Source organism: Sclerotinia sclerotiorum, genomic scaffold (genome assembly GCF_000146945.2).
Source record: "Sclerotinia sclerotiorum 1980 UF-70 scaffold_13 genomic scaffold, whole genome shotgun sequence".
In the NCBI taxonomy this organism is placed as follows: Eukaryota; Fungi; Ascomycota; class Leotiomycetes; order Helotiales; family Sclerotiniaceae; genus Sclerotinia; species Sclerotinia sclerotiorum.
The window spans coordinates 186,464-199,473 of NW_001820823.1; the positions used below are offsets into that span (position 1 = coordinate 186,464).

Genomic DNA, 13,010 nt, shown 5'->3' on the forward strand with positions numbered 1-13,010 from the left:
CAACTGAGCACTCTCAAATAACAAGTAAAGACCGTTCTCCCATTGGAGATTGTCCGTTGACACTATTTAAGGTCTCTGCGATGGTAAAATGGTGCTTTGACAAGAGTGTTTACGTAAACTGGCTTCGTTAACGTGGTTTATCAGGACCCTGTACATATCAGGACCCTGTACACTTTTACCTCAATTGCCCACATTCCATTGAAATAAAATTACAACAATACTATAAATTAGAATTAAATTACATACAATTCAAAAATCAACTAATGCTGGATCTAATTGATAAGTTCGTGCATTATGTGAAGCACTATCACATTTGCTACATCGTCGTATAGTAGCTTGCCTCCTTGCTGAAGAATCACCATTTGTAAATTCATCACATTGTATCTGATCTTCTACATTCTCTTGTTCTAATATATCATGCCCATCTTCTACTGAAAGTACTTCTCCTTTTCGTATTAAAGCTTTTCTAGCTCTCCATCGTTTACTAAGTGCTTCATTTGCTTTGCGGAGACTATGAACCTTAACAGCTAAAAGCGTATTCGTATGAACTAAGAGCTCTGTATTTTTAGCTAAAGCTGCAACTGTTTTAAATATTGGAGTAAATAAGCTCCCTTGATGTTGAGCAATACAACTTTTCACTAAAATGGATTGAGAAAGAACTTCAATTGGATTGTGAAATGTTTGAGATTGTTATATATCAGGATCGGTTGATATTGATCTATTTGATAGAGTTCTTATTCGAATATCTAGTTTTGAAAGTACAATTTCCGGATTAAATGAGATTAGCCCAGCTTCGCGGAACCCAGCTTTACCATTTGATATAGATATTGCTTCGATATATATAGCTTTGAAGGCTTGAAAGAACTTGGTTTTGGTAATATAAGTGATATACGCCTTGATAAAGTTCTCGATTTGTCGACTATATGAATACTTTAAAAAACCAAAACAATCGATATCGAGTGATTGAATTAAATGCGAAGAATAAGGTAGTAAATTAAGTAATATAATATCGTGTTCCTTGCAGTATTCCTGAAATGCCAGCGATTTATGACTTTCATACCCATCAAGCACTAGTATTCGATATCTATTTACTTTCCTACTTTCAGTATGTTTGTTGAAGTGCTTAATCCATTCAAGACCTGTCTTATTATCTGTCCATTCATTGATAATAGGTTTAATAAGCCAATCGTATAGTAAATCACTTTCGGTATACCAATTTGAAAGATGGTATTCGCCTTTTACTATCAAAAACGGAGGTATATTGTGATTTTCTCCATCAACACAAATAATCGCTATAGCCCATTCTCGATTGCCTGGTTGTATAGCTTTGCTTTTTCCACATCGATCAGCTTTAGTAACTACTATATGTAATGATATTTATCCTATCATAAAGCCTATCTCATCGAAGTTGTAGAAATCGCAGTCCAGAATACTATATTTGGCCTGCATATTCGATACTAATCGAAACCATCTTTCAATAAGCTCTGAATCTTTGCAGAGAGCTCTTTGAAAATCATAAACGCGATTAAAACACATCTTTAATTCTGTATATCGTTTCACAAAACGATGAGCCCAGAGCTTTCCAACCTTCTTCGCACCCCGCGTTTTGAGTATATAATTCGCCATATCTTCCACATCACTTATTCGAGGATTAAACCCTCTTTCATCTATATCCAATATATATTGAAGAAGCGATTTCTCCTCCAATTCTGTCATTTTATGATTTGCTGGTCGACGTTCAGTAAGAGGCAGAATTCCATTCATTCTAGAAGTAAGGGTAGTATGAGGTATATTATAGAGTTTTGCAGCTTTCCGAATACTCAAATTTTGAGATGTACGAATAGCCTCAATAGCTAAATTGATTCGAGCTTCTTTTGAAGTAGTTTGCATAATTAAATATTGATAAATCGCGTGTTGAAGTTGAAAGGTGATAATTGAGGTAAAAGTGTACAGGGTCCTGATATGTACAGGGTCCTGATAAACCACGTTAATATATCATATGCTTGGTAATCGATTGGCTATAAACCTTCCCCACCTTGAGCCGTGGTGTGAATCTAGTGCTTCAACAGTGAACTCTATCCGGTAAAAGTCTGGAGGGTTAAATAAATATTTAACCCAGGCCAGGGAGAGCAACAACCTTCTTAAGAGTGCGTCGATGAATTGAATATTCAAGCAACAGTTCATTATGCTCACAGCACGGAAAGTTCCTAGAGCATGCCAGTCATGTAGATCTCAACTCCTTTCTCTCTTCGAACATGGATTCACAAGACCTACTGCTTCAACCGCTTCTTCACATTCACGATATCGCGACCTCCGCCATCGATCAATTCAGCCTCGTACTAATGCCCTGCGATTATTCTCCACGACCCTTACTCGATCGGACGAATCTCCCACTAGTAAATCTCCGACAGAGTCTGAGAAAGAAGCAGCGGCGGCAGCAGCAGCGGAAATTGAGTCGGTGGTAAGACAAGCTAGGCAAACATTTGGTGAAACCTTGCCAAAGGATTATCTATCTGTCCAGGAGTATCAACTATATGAGAGATTGTATGGCCCACCACTACGGGAAACCAGACCGGAAGATTTAGAATATCTGCAGGTTGAGGAGGAGGATATTGGAGAGGATGGGCCATCTAGGAATATTCTTTTGAGGGAGAACGCTGATGGCGAATTCGAAGAGGTTGAATTCGATCCAGAACTGGGATTTAAAGTGGTGGAAGATGGCAGTGATGGATTTGCTTCTGCTAGCGAGGGTGAAGAATTAGAATTCGAGGAGGAGAGTGAGCCTGATATGGAATTGGAGGCTGAAGAATTCATCGACGCAGAGACTCCCGCGGGACCAGATACTACTAATTTAACATTTCAAGGTCAAAATCAAAGAGAGGTGGATGCTATTGCACGGCTACAACGCGATATGGACGAGGCGATGGCACGAGCGGCAGAGCAAGAGGATACTGTTTTTGACGAGGACTATGAGGAGGAAGAGTCGTCGGAGGAATCCGAAGAAGAATTGTTCGAAGACGAAGAGATTTTTGACGAAGAAGATCACGATTCATATACGAGCTCGGATGAAATTCGTACACATCCACATACTAGAACCTCCAGATTTGGCACATCCCCAAGTACTATATCGCTACCGAAAGAACAATTCGTTACACCAATTACTGAACTTCTAGAGAGAACAAGCATGAAACACGTCACAGAAGCTGCGCAGAAGGCATTTGGGTGGAAAGTGGTTACCATATTCTTCTTCCACCCCGAACGTAGGAAAGCTTAAGCTTTTGCCACAAAAACATGTTGGACTTGATGCTTCGCAACATAGAATGAGCGAAATTGAAGCAGATGCATATTTGGCAGGGGTGATGTCCGGTACTTATACCTCTGTCATGAGTACCTTGGTCGAAGTACGGAAACGACTCGGACCTGAATGGATCCGTGAAATGTTATTCAGGGAGGGCGGCCAAGGTCCACGAATTCTTGACGCGGGAGCTGGTGGAGCTGGTGTAATAGCATGGAAAGAGATTTTGCGAGCTGAATGGGATGTGTTAAAGGACGATGGTATTGTTGAGGGTGATGAACCACCTTCTGGTAAGCACACTGTTCTCACCGGAGCAGATTCATTGAGACATCGTATTTCACGACTCCTCGACAATACCACCTTTCTTCCCAGACTTCCTGATTATGTTCATTCATCTAGTGGCGAGGCCCAACTTGATGGTGGACCTGCACAACCTAGGAAAGTATATGACTTGATTATTGCCCCGCACACTTTGTTTCCATTGAAGGAAGATTATCGCCGAAAGCACATGGTCCAGAACCTCTGGTCAATGCTTGATCCCAAAGGAGGCGTACTTATTCTGATAGAAAAAGGTTTACCCCGTGGGTTCGAGGCTATAGCAGGGGCTCGCTCTCTTTTACTTGATTCACATATCTCTTCCCCTGGCGAAGAAGTTGTCGAAAAGGAGCTCCAGTCCCTTTCTGATACTGAAGCACGGTTCGTGGAGAAAGAGGAGGGTATGATCATTGCACCATGTACTAATCACACAAAATGCCCGATGTATCCAGTTCCAGGTCTTACCCCTGGTAGAAAGGATTTCTGTCATTTTGAACAGCGATATCTCCGCCCACCTTATCTACAAAAGATCTTGGGTGCTTCTTCTCGCAATCACGAGGACGTTAGATATAGTTACCTCGCAGTGCGAAGAGGTATTGACGGTAGGAAAGAAGAAGCTATTCTTCAAGGAGATGCTGCAACCGACCAATCTTTTGCTGGCTATGAGGAGCACGATTTATCTGATAGTCCGGATATACCTGCAGAAGGGGATGTACCGTTCCATCCATTGTCGCTTCCACGATCTATGCTCCCACCCCTCAAACGACGTGGTCATGTCACCTTGGATGTTTGCACACCATCAGGCAAGCTGGAACGGTGGACTGTGCCTAAGAGTTTTAGTAAGGTAGCGTACCGTGATGCTAGAAAATCTAAATGGGGAGATCTTTGGGCACTTGGTGCCAAAACACGGGTCCTCAGAGAGCCTAGACTAGGAAGGGGAGGAGCGGGTGCTGTAAATAGTAAGGGATCCAAACCCGGAAAGGTTCTCAGCAAGTCGGCTGCCAAGAAGAAGAAGAACAAGTTCAATATTATCATGGGCCGCGATGGTATGGAAGGTCTCGAGGAAAGCAGAGATTCCAAGCGAATCTTCAAGCCCGAGAAAAGAACTAAAGGTGGACGATTTGTCAAGCCGAAAAAACCCATTACTGAGGATGACATATGAAAGATTTTTTTTTGTACCATACGAATTATACCATGTATGCATATTATGGACAACTTTTGAGACATGTACTTATGCTTTTCTGCTCCACAACTTGATTCTAGAATTTATGCCGCAAAGAAAATATACGAACTTCCGAAGTGTGTTTTCCAGAAAGAAAGTCCTCGTATTTAGATGCACATTGTGATGCTACACGAGTTATCCGTCTGGAACTTCGGGAGAATTCAATATATCGACCCCTGAAGTCTGATTTATTTGGTCATCCAATTTACATTTCTCCAAATCAATGTTCCACCGTGGACCAATGAGTGGGTCAATCGATCAACACCGCTGCTTGGTCCGTGATTCCGAGGATAAATTGAACATCGATTGAATTCGAAAGAAAAAGGGATTTCGTTTTCGAATCTCTAAATTTATGTCCACCAGTATCTATTTTAAAGAATCGACAGAGAGGATTTTAGAAGGATTGCATCACACATCGCAAACGGCAAAGCACAACGTTTAAGCATGGATCCAACCTGCGTATCTGCACAATTACTCCATAGATTTACAACCCCTTTTTCTTCCAGCACCAAGCCTTCTCTAGATCCATTAGACACGGTTCAGACCCACCAAATCATCTACCGAACAACCGGACGAATCTAATCAAATCTCTTTTGCTTCAAGTCTTGGCTCATAGCCACAATTCTTATCTCATTTGCGGCTAGTAAACCAATAGACTTTCATAATAATGTGTAGCGTGGGGGATGGAAGTTTTATTTCAAACAAAACAGTTGCCGCTCATTGCATTAGATGCTCAATTTAACCTCATTTATTATTAATACAACTGCACTATTTAAGTCGATCCACTTCAATTTCCAATTCTTATTCCCCATACCTATCTAACCTCCTCCGTAGTATCTTTCTATCAATCTAAAGCGAGCCAAAAGTAGGACCTGGTCGCCCCGTAGCCTGCAGGTTAACCGTTAGAAAACGATACTTTCAAGGTTTGAATATATCAATGTCTTATGTCTTTATTGTCAATGCTCGTCATGTATTCTTGGTACCAATGACCTTCTTCTATTTTGATTAAATTTTTGGTTCTTTGAATACCGGTAGCGTAGCTGTCTACGACTGTCTTCCCTCTACCTGATCTATCTTGATTGATTAGCAATTCACCGCCATCATCACCTATTTGTCCCTGTCACTCATTTTCCAGCATTGAATCTTCGGTGTGCAACTCTCATTACTACCAATCGTTTTCTTAACAGTATAGTATTTTCCTTCTTCTTCTCCTTCTTCTTCTTGTGGTCTCTTGCTTTCGGCACTTTTGCATGTCTAGAGAGTGAGCATTTGTTTTGTTTTGTTTCCGTGGAAAACATTTGGGTGCGCACGAAAAGTGCAATCAAATATAATTATGGAATACCGTCTCCGTCTCTCCTTTCTTTTGTTGCCAGCCGTGAGCTGGGCATCCGTAATCTCAACACCTCGTTCTCCTGATAGAAGTCCCGAATCTAATGAGTATGTACCTACCAATTCATTGATTGATTGACCATGTTACTCTACCTCCTTTCACAATACTAACCATACAATTCGCAGAATCAAACAAACCAACTCCATATCCTCTTCAATCTGCACATCAAACTGCAACCCACCATCAACCTCGCCCTCTCAAATTCTCGAGCTCCGCGAATATAGCGAATACCACACGCACTCTTTTCACCATGCTAAATACGATGCCCATGATTCTCCATCCGGTCCTCACATTCCCACATCGTGGAAAGTAGCCATTGGCGTCAACGCCTTCGTACTTGTAATAACAGCATCGATATTAGGAATGTTAGTGTGGATATTGAGGAAAGAATATAGAAAGAGGAAATTACTGCAAGGAGATCCGACGTATGTGGGTGCAAAAGATGGGTTCGGAAGACGAATGAGGAGTGCGCGGAGTAGTCGAGGGGCAGGAAATGGAAGGGGTGGGAGAGCGAGAGCATGGAGTTACGATCCGATTCGGGAAGAAGAGGAGGATGGAGAAGGAATTGGAGAGGGTGTTAGATTAGGGGGTTTGGGAATACAAGGTGTAGAGGGTGGAATGAGCATGCCGTTGAGAATGAACGATACGTTAATTGTTCCGGGAACGGAAAAAGAAACGCTAGAAGATGCAGATGCAGATGCCAAGGGAAAGGGGAGAGAAGGTTCGAAAGCCAAGAGAGCATGGCGGGGAAAGCACGTACGATTTTCGAGTTGGGGCGGTGAGATTGAACCGACGGATTCGATGGGGATTGTGGCGGGTACTAGCGGGAAGGAAAATGGTCTCGCGGCTTTGAGGACGGAAACTCATGAATATGTTCAGACGCCTTGAGTGGTTGTATTTTTTCTTTGTTGAGTATGGTATTTATGGGCGAGAGAGGGATGAGAGTGTGGGGGCGGGTTGGTACATTCGTTGTTTAGGGAGGAATAGCTTGTATGTATGGTATGGATGCATATATATGTGTATGTAGGATGGGATGTATATGTACTATGGGATGTATAAGTAGGTAGGTATAGATATGGATGTGGACACGGAGTGTGTATATTGGAGCAAAGAAAAGCAGCAAAGTACATCAGCGGAGGACAAAATACGCGCATGTATCTATCTATCAGTATGGCGTTAGATATAGTGCACATAGTTTATTGATTTAAATATAGTGGGGTTCAGGCGTGGGGCGAAGGAAGAGGGGGAGGGGTGGAAGTTTTAAATTTTTCTTCCTATTCTCATTCATTCTCATACTCATACATTTTTTTCTTTCTATATCAAAATATATCAAATAAATAAATAAATCAAATTATTCTAAAGTATGTTATTCTTTGCTCCTTTTCGTTTTTTGGTCTGTTTTCTGGTTCTCTTCATCTCGATCTTGAAACTGTACTGTGTACTGTGTACTGTGTACTGTATTCGAATCGCTAAATATACCCATTTCATATATACATACATGCCAGACCATACAATATCTACCCATTAGACTACATTCCACAAAGACCACAAAAACAACCTACCTACGTACCACTACAGAACTCTCATTACTTTGTTTACCCTACACATTTGACTCCATTTCAATCCATTTTATCTTATTTTGTTGCACATCTCAAAAACCGTCCGGAACACCGGGAACGATTACCGGTATACATTTTCATCATATTTATCATTTCTCATAATTTTCCCTTGTTGAAGTCTTTGTTGCATGCATCGGATTTTCGTAGTATCTGATTTCTAGTATTTTTTATTTGGAAAATGCGAGATGGGAGATGGAGAGATGGGGAGATGAAGAAGGAAATAGAGATTGAAGGGCCAGTATCTCGATAGACGGTTTGTTTGCGCTAGAGGGGATGAAGGATGAGGATGAAGAGGATGAAGATGCTAGGGAAAATGGAGAATAGGGGTGACTGGGTGACTGGGTGAGTGGATGAACGAATGAATGAATCAATGACTGGGATAAAGACCCCTCTCCGCACTTCATTGTTATTGATTGTTGGTATAATCGAGTCATCATATCAATATGGAGAGCTTTAGGTTTAAGTCTAAGTTTAGGCTGGAACTGAGGCTGCATAGAGATTAGATATGAATTTTGATTTGAGGAGAAGATTCAAATTCTTTGTTGGTGGTTTGGTTTGGATTGGCTAAGTATATTCCACACAAGAAAGAAAGCCAAGTCTAGCCTACTATTCCACTGCATCCGCATCATTAAAAATTAGTGATCAAGATAGAAATTCGTGGTTTGTTGATTTCTGGGGAGAAAAAGGCAACCTCGTGGTGTTTAGGTTCTCAAGACTACTTCGTTCCTTTATTTTTCTGCTTGACTGGATTACTTTGTTCAAATGGACCTGGATTGACATCAGAAGCTATTAATTGGTGGTTTATATCATTAAAATTCGATCGAGCGATGATACGTTGGTGAGATATGCAACAAAACCGATTTTGGATAATTTCCTTGTTTATTTTCTTTGTTCGATAGAAGTGCCAAGTCAGACTTGGGAGAAATAGCTTTCTTTGCAAGAATTTCGTTTGTTGATTATGGTAAACATCATACCCCTTGAGAAGGTTTTTTTGAAAATGGTACCTGTGATGAGGTGGTAGTAAGGTGTTTGGGATTACCTCGAGGGATATATGTATTGAATAAGCTGGTGTATCTACGGTTCTTTCTATTTTTGTATAACAAGCTTGATGTAATATCTTGCAAAGAAAGGTCCATATATCCTCAATGATATACCACCATCTCAACATCACCACTCGCTTCTAAATAAAGCAATATGATCCACGAACCCAGCAAGATTATCCGAATAGTTCCCAAAATCTCTTCCATCAATAGTGATCATATTCGTGGTACCCACGGTATTTAGATTGTAAATACCAATATCTGTATTATTCCCCTCGAGACTGAAGATTCTAGCTTGACAAGCTTCTCCATTCCCCTGATCCGAGCACGCTGGTCATGTTAGTGAGATGATCGTCAACCGAAATAAGTCCAACCAACTTACAGGTATTATAATTATCAAAGAAACTGTACAATCCAGCACCATATACATAAACGCTCTCGCTGTCTATGATTCGAAGACCCCATCCGTCCGCGCAGTTTCCTCCCGTTGCATTTCCACACGTGGCTGCGAAATCCGGATCGTTCCATTCAGCCAGTACGGGAAAGGGGTATAGTGCATTGGGATTCGGTTGATAATATGCTGTTTCTGTCTGAATTTGCCCGGCGAAAATATCTCTCGTGTTATCAAATTGGTATTGATATAAAGTATGATGCTCGACTGCCGTTCCAACAAGCCAAATGGCACCAATTTTAGATTCGCAATAAAGCCCACGAGCGGCATAGATTGAGATTTGAGATAAGTTAGGGTCATCAATGTCGTGGTCAGCAACCCAAAACCAGTTATTTTCTAGGTAGATACCAGAAGCATACTCGGTGATGTGGATCGACATGAAAGCTGCTCTACATTCAAGAACGATGCTCGTATTATTAGGAGTTGCGGGACAGCGATCTAACTGCAGATCAGAACCGTCAAATCCTCCGATCCTTGTGTGCACATCCCATAGTCCGGAAGGAGAATTCGCTGGACTGGCTAGATTCCATTCAATCAATATAGCTCCGCTCATATATCCTTGAGTCGAAACAATCGTATCTGACCACTCAACGTTTCCGGATTCGAGAGGAGACCCAACTTGAACGACAGGTTGGGGATGAACAATATCAGTGAAAAATGATCCTGATCCCATGATGACTGGATATGATTCACCAAGAATCTTCGAACACGATGGAATATGGATGGTCGAAGTCACTCTATAAATGCCACTGTCGATATAGACGACCTTGTTGGCGAGGGCCGCATACTCAAATACCGCGTTCAGTGCAATCGTATCGTCCGTAACTCCATCTCCAGCTGCACCTGCTGAACGAACCGAAACGAATTTAGAAGGCGGATAGTTTTCATATTGAGGCTTTGAGCGAGCGTAGAACCTTCCACCAGGAGATAGAGATTCAGAACGAGGGAAAGGCACAATTGGTCCCATGAATTTGGTAGGGCCATTTGGATCATATTCATTCCCTTCGCCCCATCCACTGATTATCATTGATCCGTTCCTTTGTCCAGCCAAAACTGTATTTTCGGATTCCTGTATAGCCACAGGAACATTCGTCAAACGGATGTTATCAAGGATGAGATTCCCAGCAGCTTCTGGCAAAGACGAACCATTGTAAGCGGTGATAATGGCAACCTCGGTATTTGTGAAGCTACTGTCAATCAATGTCGCGGACACGACACCCTGAGCAGATGATCCACCTGCCGATATGTTTAACCCGGTAGTACAATTATTGATGTTGATATTCATATACGTCCATCCCCAGTCCCAAAGCTGGGAAATTGCCGTTACAGCGTTGTTGAAGGTCAAATTTCGGACGGTGTATTGCTGGTTACCGAATGCAGCTCCTATATTACCACCATTGAAAATCAAGTCGTTCATGAAGCCGCCCGAGCCTGTTTCGTGTAAGCTGAAATTCATAGATCGAAATAAAGTGTGGTCTGGTATATTTCCATAATATGGGATCCATATTATGGGTGAAATTGGGGAAATTTGCGAAGAGAAAGAGCTTTCGCCAGATTTTCTACTTACCTGATTCGATAAACAATCCTTGATGTTGAGTTCCATTTGCCTCGCTCATTTTGAATACAATGTTCTGTAGGCTGGTAGCTTGGGCAGTAGGCCAGTGGATTCCATAGGCTGTAGAATTAGGGGAAATTCTCGTCATATCCAGCACTAGATTACGAATTTGGCGATAGAAGACATTTGTTGCTCCGAAACCTAGTCCGTTGTCTCCGTAGATATCTCCATCGATCAATCCAAATCCTTGGAACCCGGCGGTAGCTTTCAGTACAGGGAGGTCATTCGGATTACCTATAATCTGAGTGAGGTAATAATCAATGATTGAGGATGAGATGAGATATGTCCCAGATGGGAAGTAAACCACTGCAGGTGATGTAGTCGTAGATGAACACACACTAGGCTCGCATCTTTTACCTGAACTGATAGCTTTGTTGATAGCAGCAGTATCATCGGTGACACCATCCCCTTCACGATGTTAGCAGCCTCTCATGAATGAGGAAAAAAATTATGATATCAACCTTTGGCTCCAAAGTCCTTCACATTTCGGAACACCTGATATGAGGTATCATTTGAATAATGAAACGGCGCAATTCCCTGATGAGATATTTCTTCGAGCCAATACGATGAAGCAGAAGTATTTGTTGTCGTGGTGATATTAGGGAATATTTTAAAGGGTGCGATTGTTGCTGATGGCCTTTGGGCTGATGCGAGGTGAATGGTAGTGGTAGAGATATAGGCTGAAGTCACGCTCAGAATACTGAGGTTCAAAGATAGGAAAAGAAAGAAGTTATAAACGCCCATATTTTAATGCGTTTTTGCTGTGGTTGAAGATGTTCTTAAATTCAATGAAAGTTCATTTCGAAAGCGAAAAAGGAGTGTGGAAGGATTCTAAGGAGTGTAAAGGACCGTAAAAGTGTAAAGGAGTGAAAAAGAAGTAGAGAAGGAAACAGACTTAATGAATGTGAAAGTTGGCTTTAGTCAATTGGAAAAGAATGAGGGGCCGAACAGGTTGAGGAAGGGGCAGCAGCAGAAGGACTGATATAAAAGCAAGTACGAAATGAATTAAGTCAATGCGGTGCAACTGGCACCTCTTGATAAGAATCTGGATCACATCCATCATCTATCTTATCCAAAGTTTGTGATAGTAACACGATTGTGATTTGAATTGTGATTAGTGCTACTCCTCCACGCCTACTCTCGTCAATGCAACGCCCGTTCTACCATGATATTTCCATCTGCGGTAGGGACGTCAATCATATCAGCTTTTCCGAGCTGAAAAGCGCAACCCCAATTAAAATTTACCATAGATCTGTAGAAACTAGTCCATAATAGGTAGGTGTAGGTTCTGTTAAGCTTTTACATGCAGCTGAAGAAAACTTATTTTGGGAGATTTTGATCTTCAGACAATAGCCCAGACCCAACAAATCGGAAGAACTCACAGGCCAATTGAACGCAATTAACTGAACACTCGAACCTGTTTAAATTATCAATTTGATGCATTTAGGATTCAAAAGTTCGTATTCAATATAATAAACTTTAATATTGAAATTATATTGACTTATAAACCAACCGAGTTTGGGTCTTCAATTGATCTGTTACGGGATGTAGCACGATGTTTTCATTCCGAAATCAATTATGTTGACTCTGAAGGAGATTAATTCATTGGCCAATGCTCTAGCTCATTCGCCAATGAGCTTAATTTTGAAATGAGCTAGCTCATTGCTCGATGCAACCCGTTGAGATAAAAATTGAGTTCATTCGCAAATACACTTAGTTTATTCAAAAATATTTTTCATATCTTATTCTCATTTTCAATCTTATAATCAGTTATATTCTCATTTATAATTTTATTATCACATCAGTTTATATTTCAATCAATTAGAAATAATAAATTTTAAATCTTTAAAAAATTTATAAAAATTTATTGAATTTATATATAAAAATGTTAAAGTGAATGGTTCCTGCGTAGCACGTGCACAGGGCACTAGTCCTGTTAGGACTAGATTGAGAAGCTCTCTTACAGAGAGCTTCGCACTTCCGTAGAACTTAGAAGAGAGATTAACCTACTAGACCAATATTACCTCAGTTCTGCCCTATCAGCTTCCCACTATTCCCTGTGT

General features: G+C 41.1%; 5 protein-coding genes across 5 annotated transcripts; 2 read left to right on the forward strand and 3 right to left on the reverse strand.

Annotated features, from left to right (window-relative positions):
- Positions 1-1,377: 1,377 nt before the first annotated feature.
- Positions 1,378-1,716, reverse strand: SS1G_09212 (hypothetical protein; the record flags this gene model as incomplete). Its single annotated transcript, XM_001589441.1, has 1 exon — positions 1,378-1,716. One exon carries the CDS (start codon positions 1,714-1,716, stop codon positions 1,378-1,380), a length of 339 nt encoding a protein of 112 aa, XP_001589491.1.
- Positions 1,717-2,185: 469 nt separating this feature from the next.
- On the forward strand, positions 2,186-4,772 carry SS1G_09213 (hypothetical protein; the record flags this gene model as incomplete). Its single annotated transcript, XM_001589442.1, has 2 exons — positions 2,186-3,119; positions 3,265-4,772. 2 exons carry the CDS (start codon positions 2,186-2,188, stop codon positions 4,770-4,772), a joined length of 2,442 nt encoding a protein of 813 aa, XP_001589492.1.
- Positions 4,773-5,956: 1,184 nt separating this feature from the next.
- SS1G_09214 (predicted protein) lies at positions 5,957-6,130 on the reverse strand (the record flags this gene model as incomplete). Its single annotated transcript, XM_001589443.1, has 1 exon — positions 5,957-6,130. One exon carries the CDS (start codon positions 6,128-6,130, stop codon positions 5,957-5,959), a length of 174 nt encoding a protein of 57 aa, XP_001589493.1.
- Positions 6,131-6,165: 35 nt separating this feature from the next.
- Positions 6,166-7,110, forward strand: SS1G_09215 (hypothetical protein; the record flags this gene model as incomplete). Its single annotated transcript, XM_001589444.1, has 2 exons — positions 6,166-6,269; positions 6,348-7,110. The coding sequence occupies 2 exons, from the start codon at positions 6,166-6,168 to the stop codon at positions 7,108-7,110; spliced, it is 867 nt and encodes a 288-aa protein (XP_001589494.1).
- A 1,898-nt stretch (positions 7,111-9,008) lies between these two features.
- Positions 9,009-11,691, reverse strand: SS1G_09216 (hypothetical protein; the record flags this gene model as incomplete). Its single annotated transcript, XM_001589445.1, has 4 exons — positions 9,009-9,211; positions 9,264-10,808; positions 10,900-11,355; positions 11,409-11,691. The coding sequence occupies 4 exons, from the start codon at positions 11,689-11,691 to the stop codon at positions 9,009-9,011; spliced, it is 2,487 nt and encodes an 828-aa protein (XP_001589495.1).
- Positions 11,692-13,010: the final 1,319 nt, after the last annotated feature.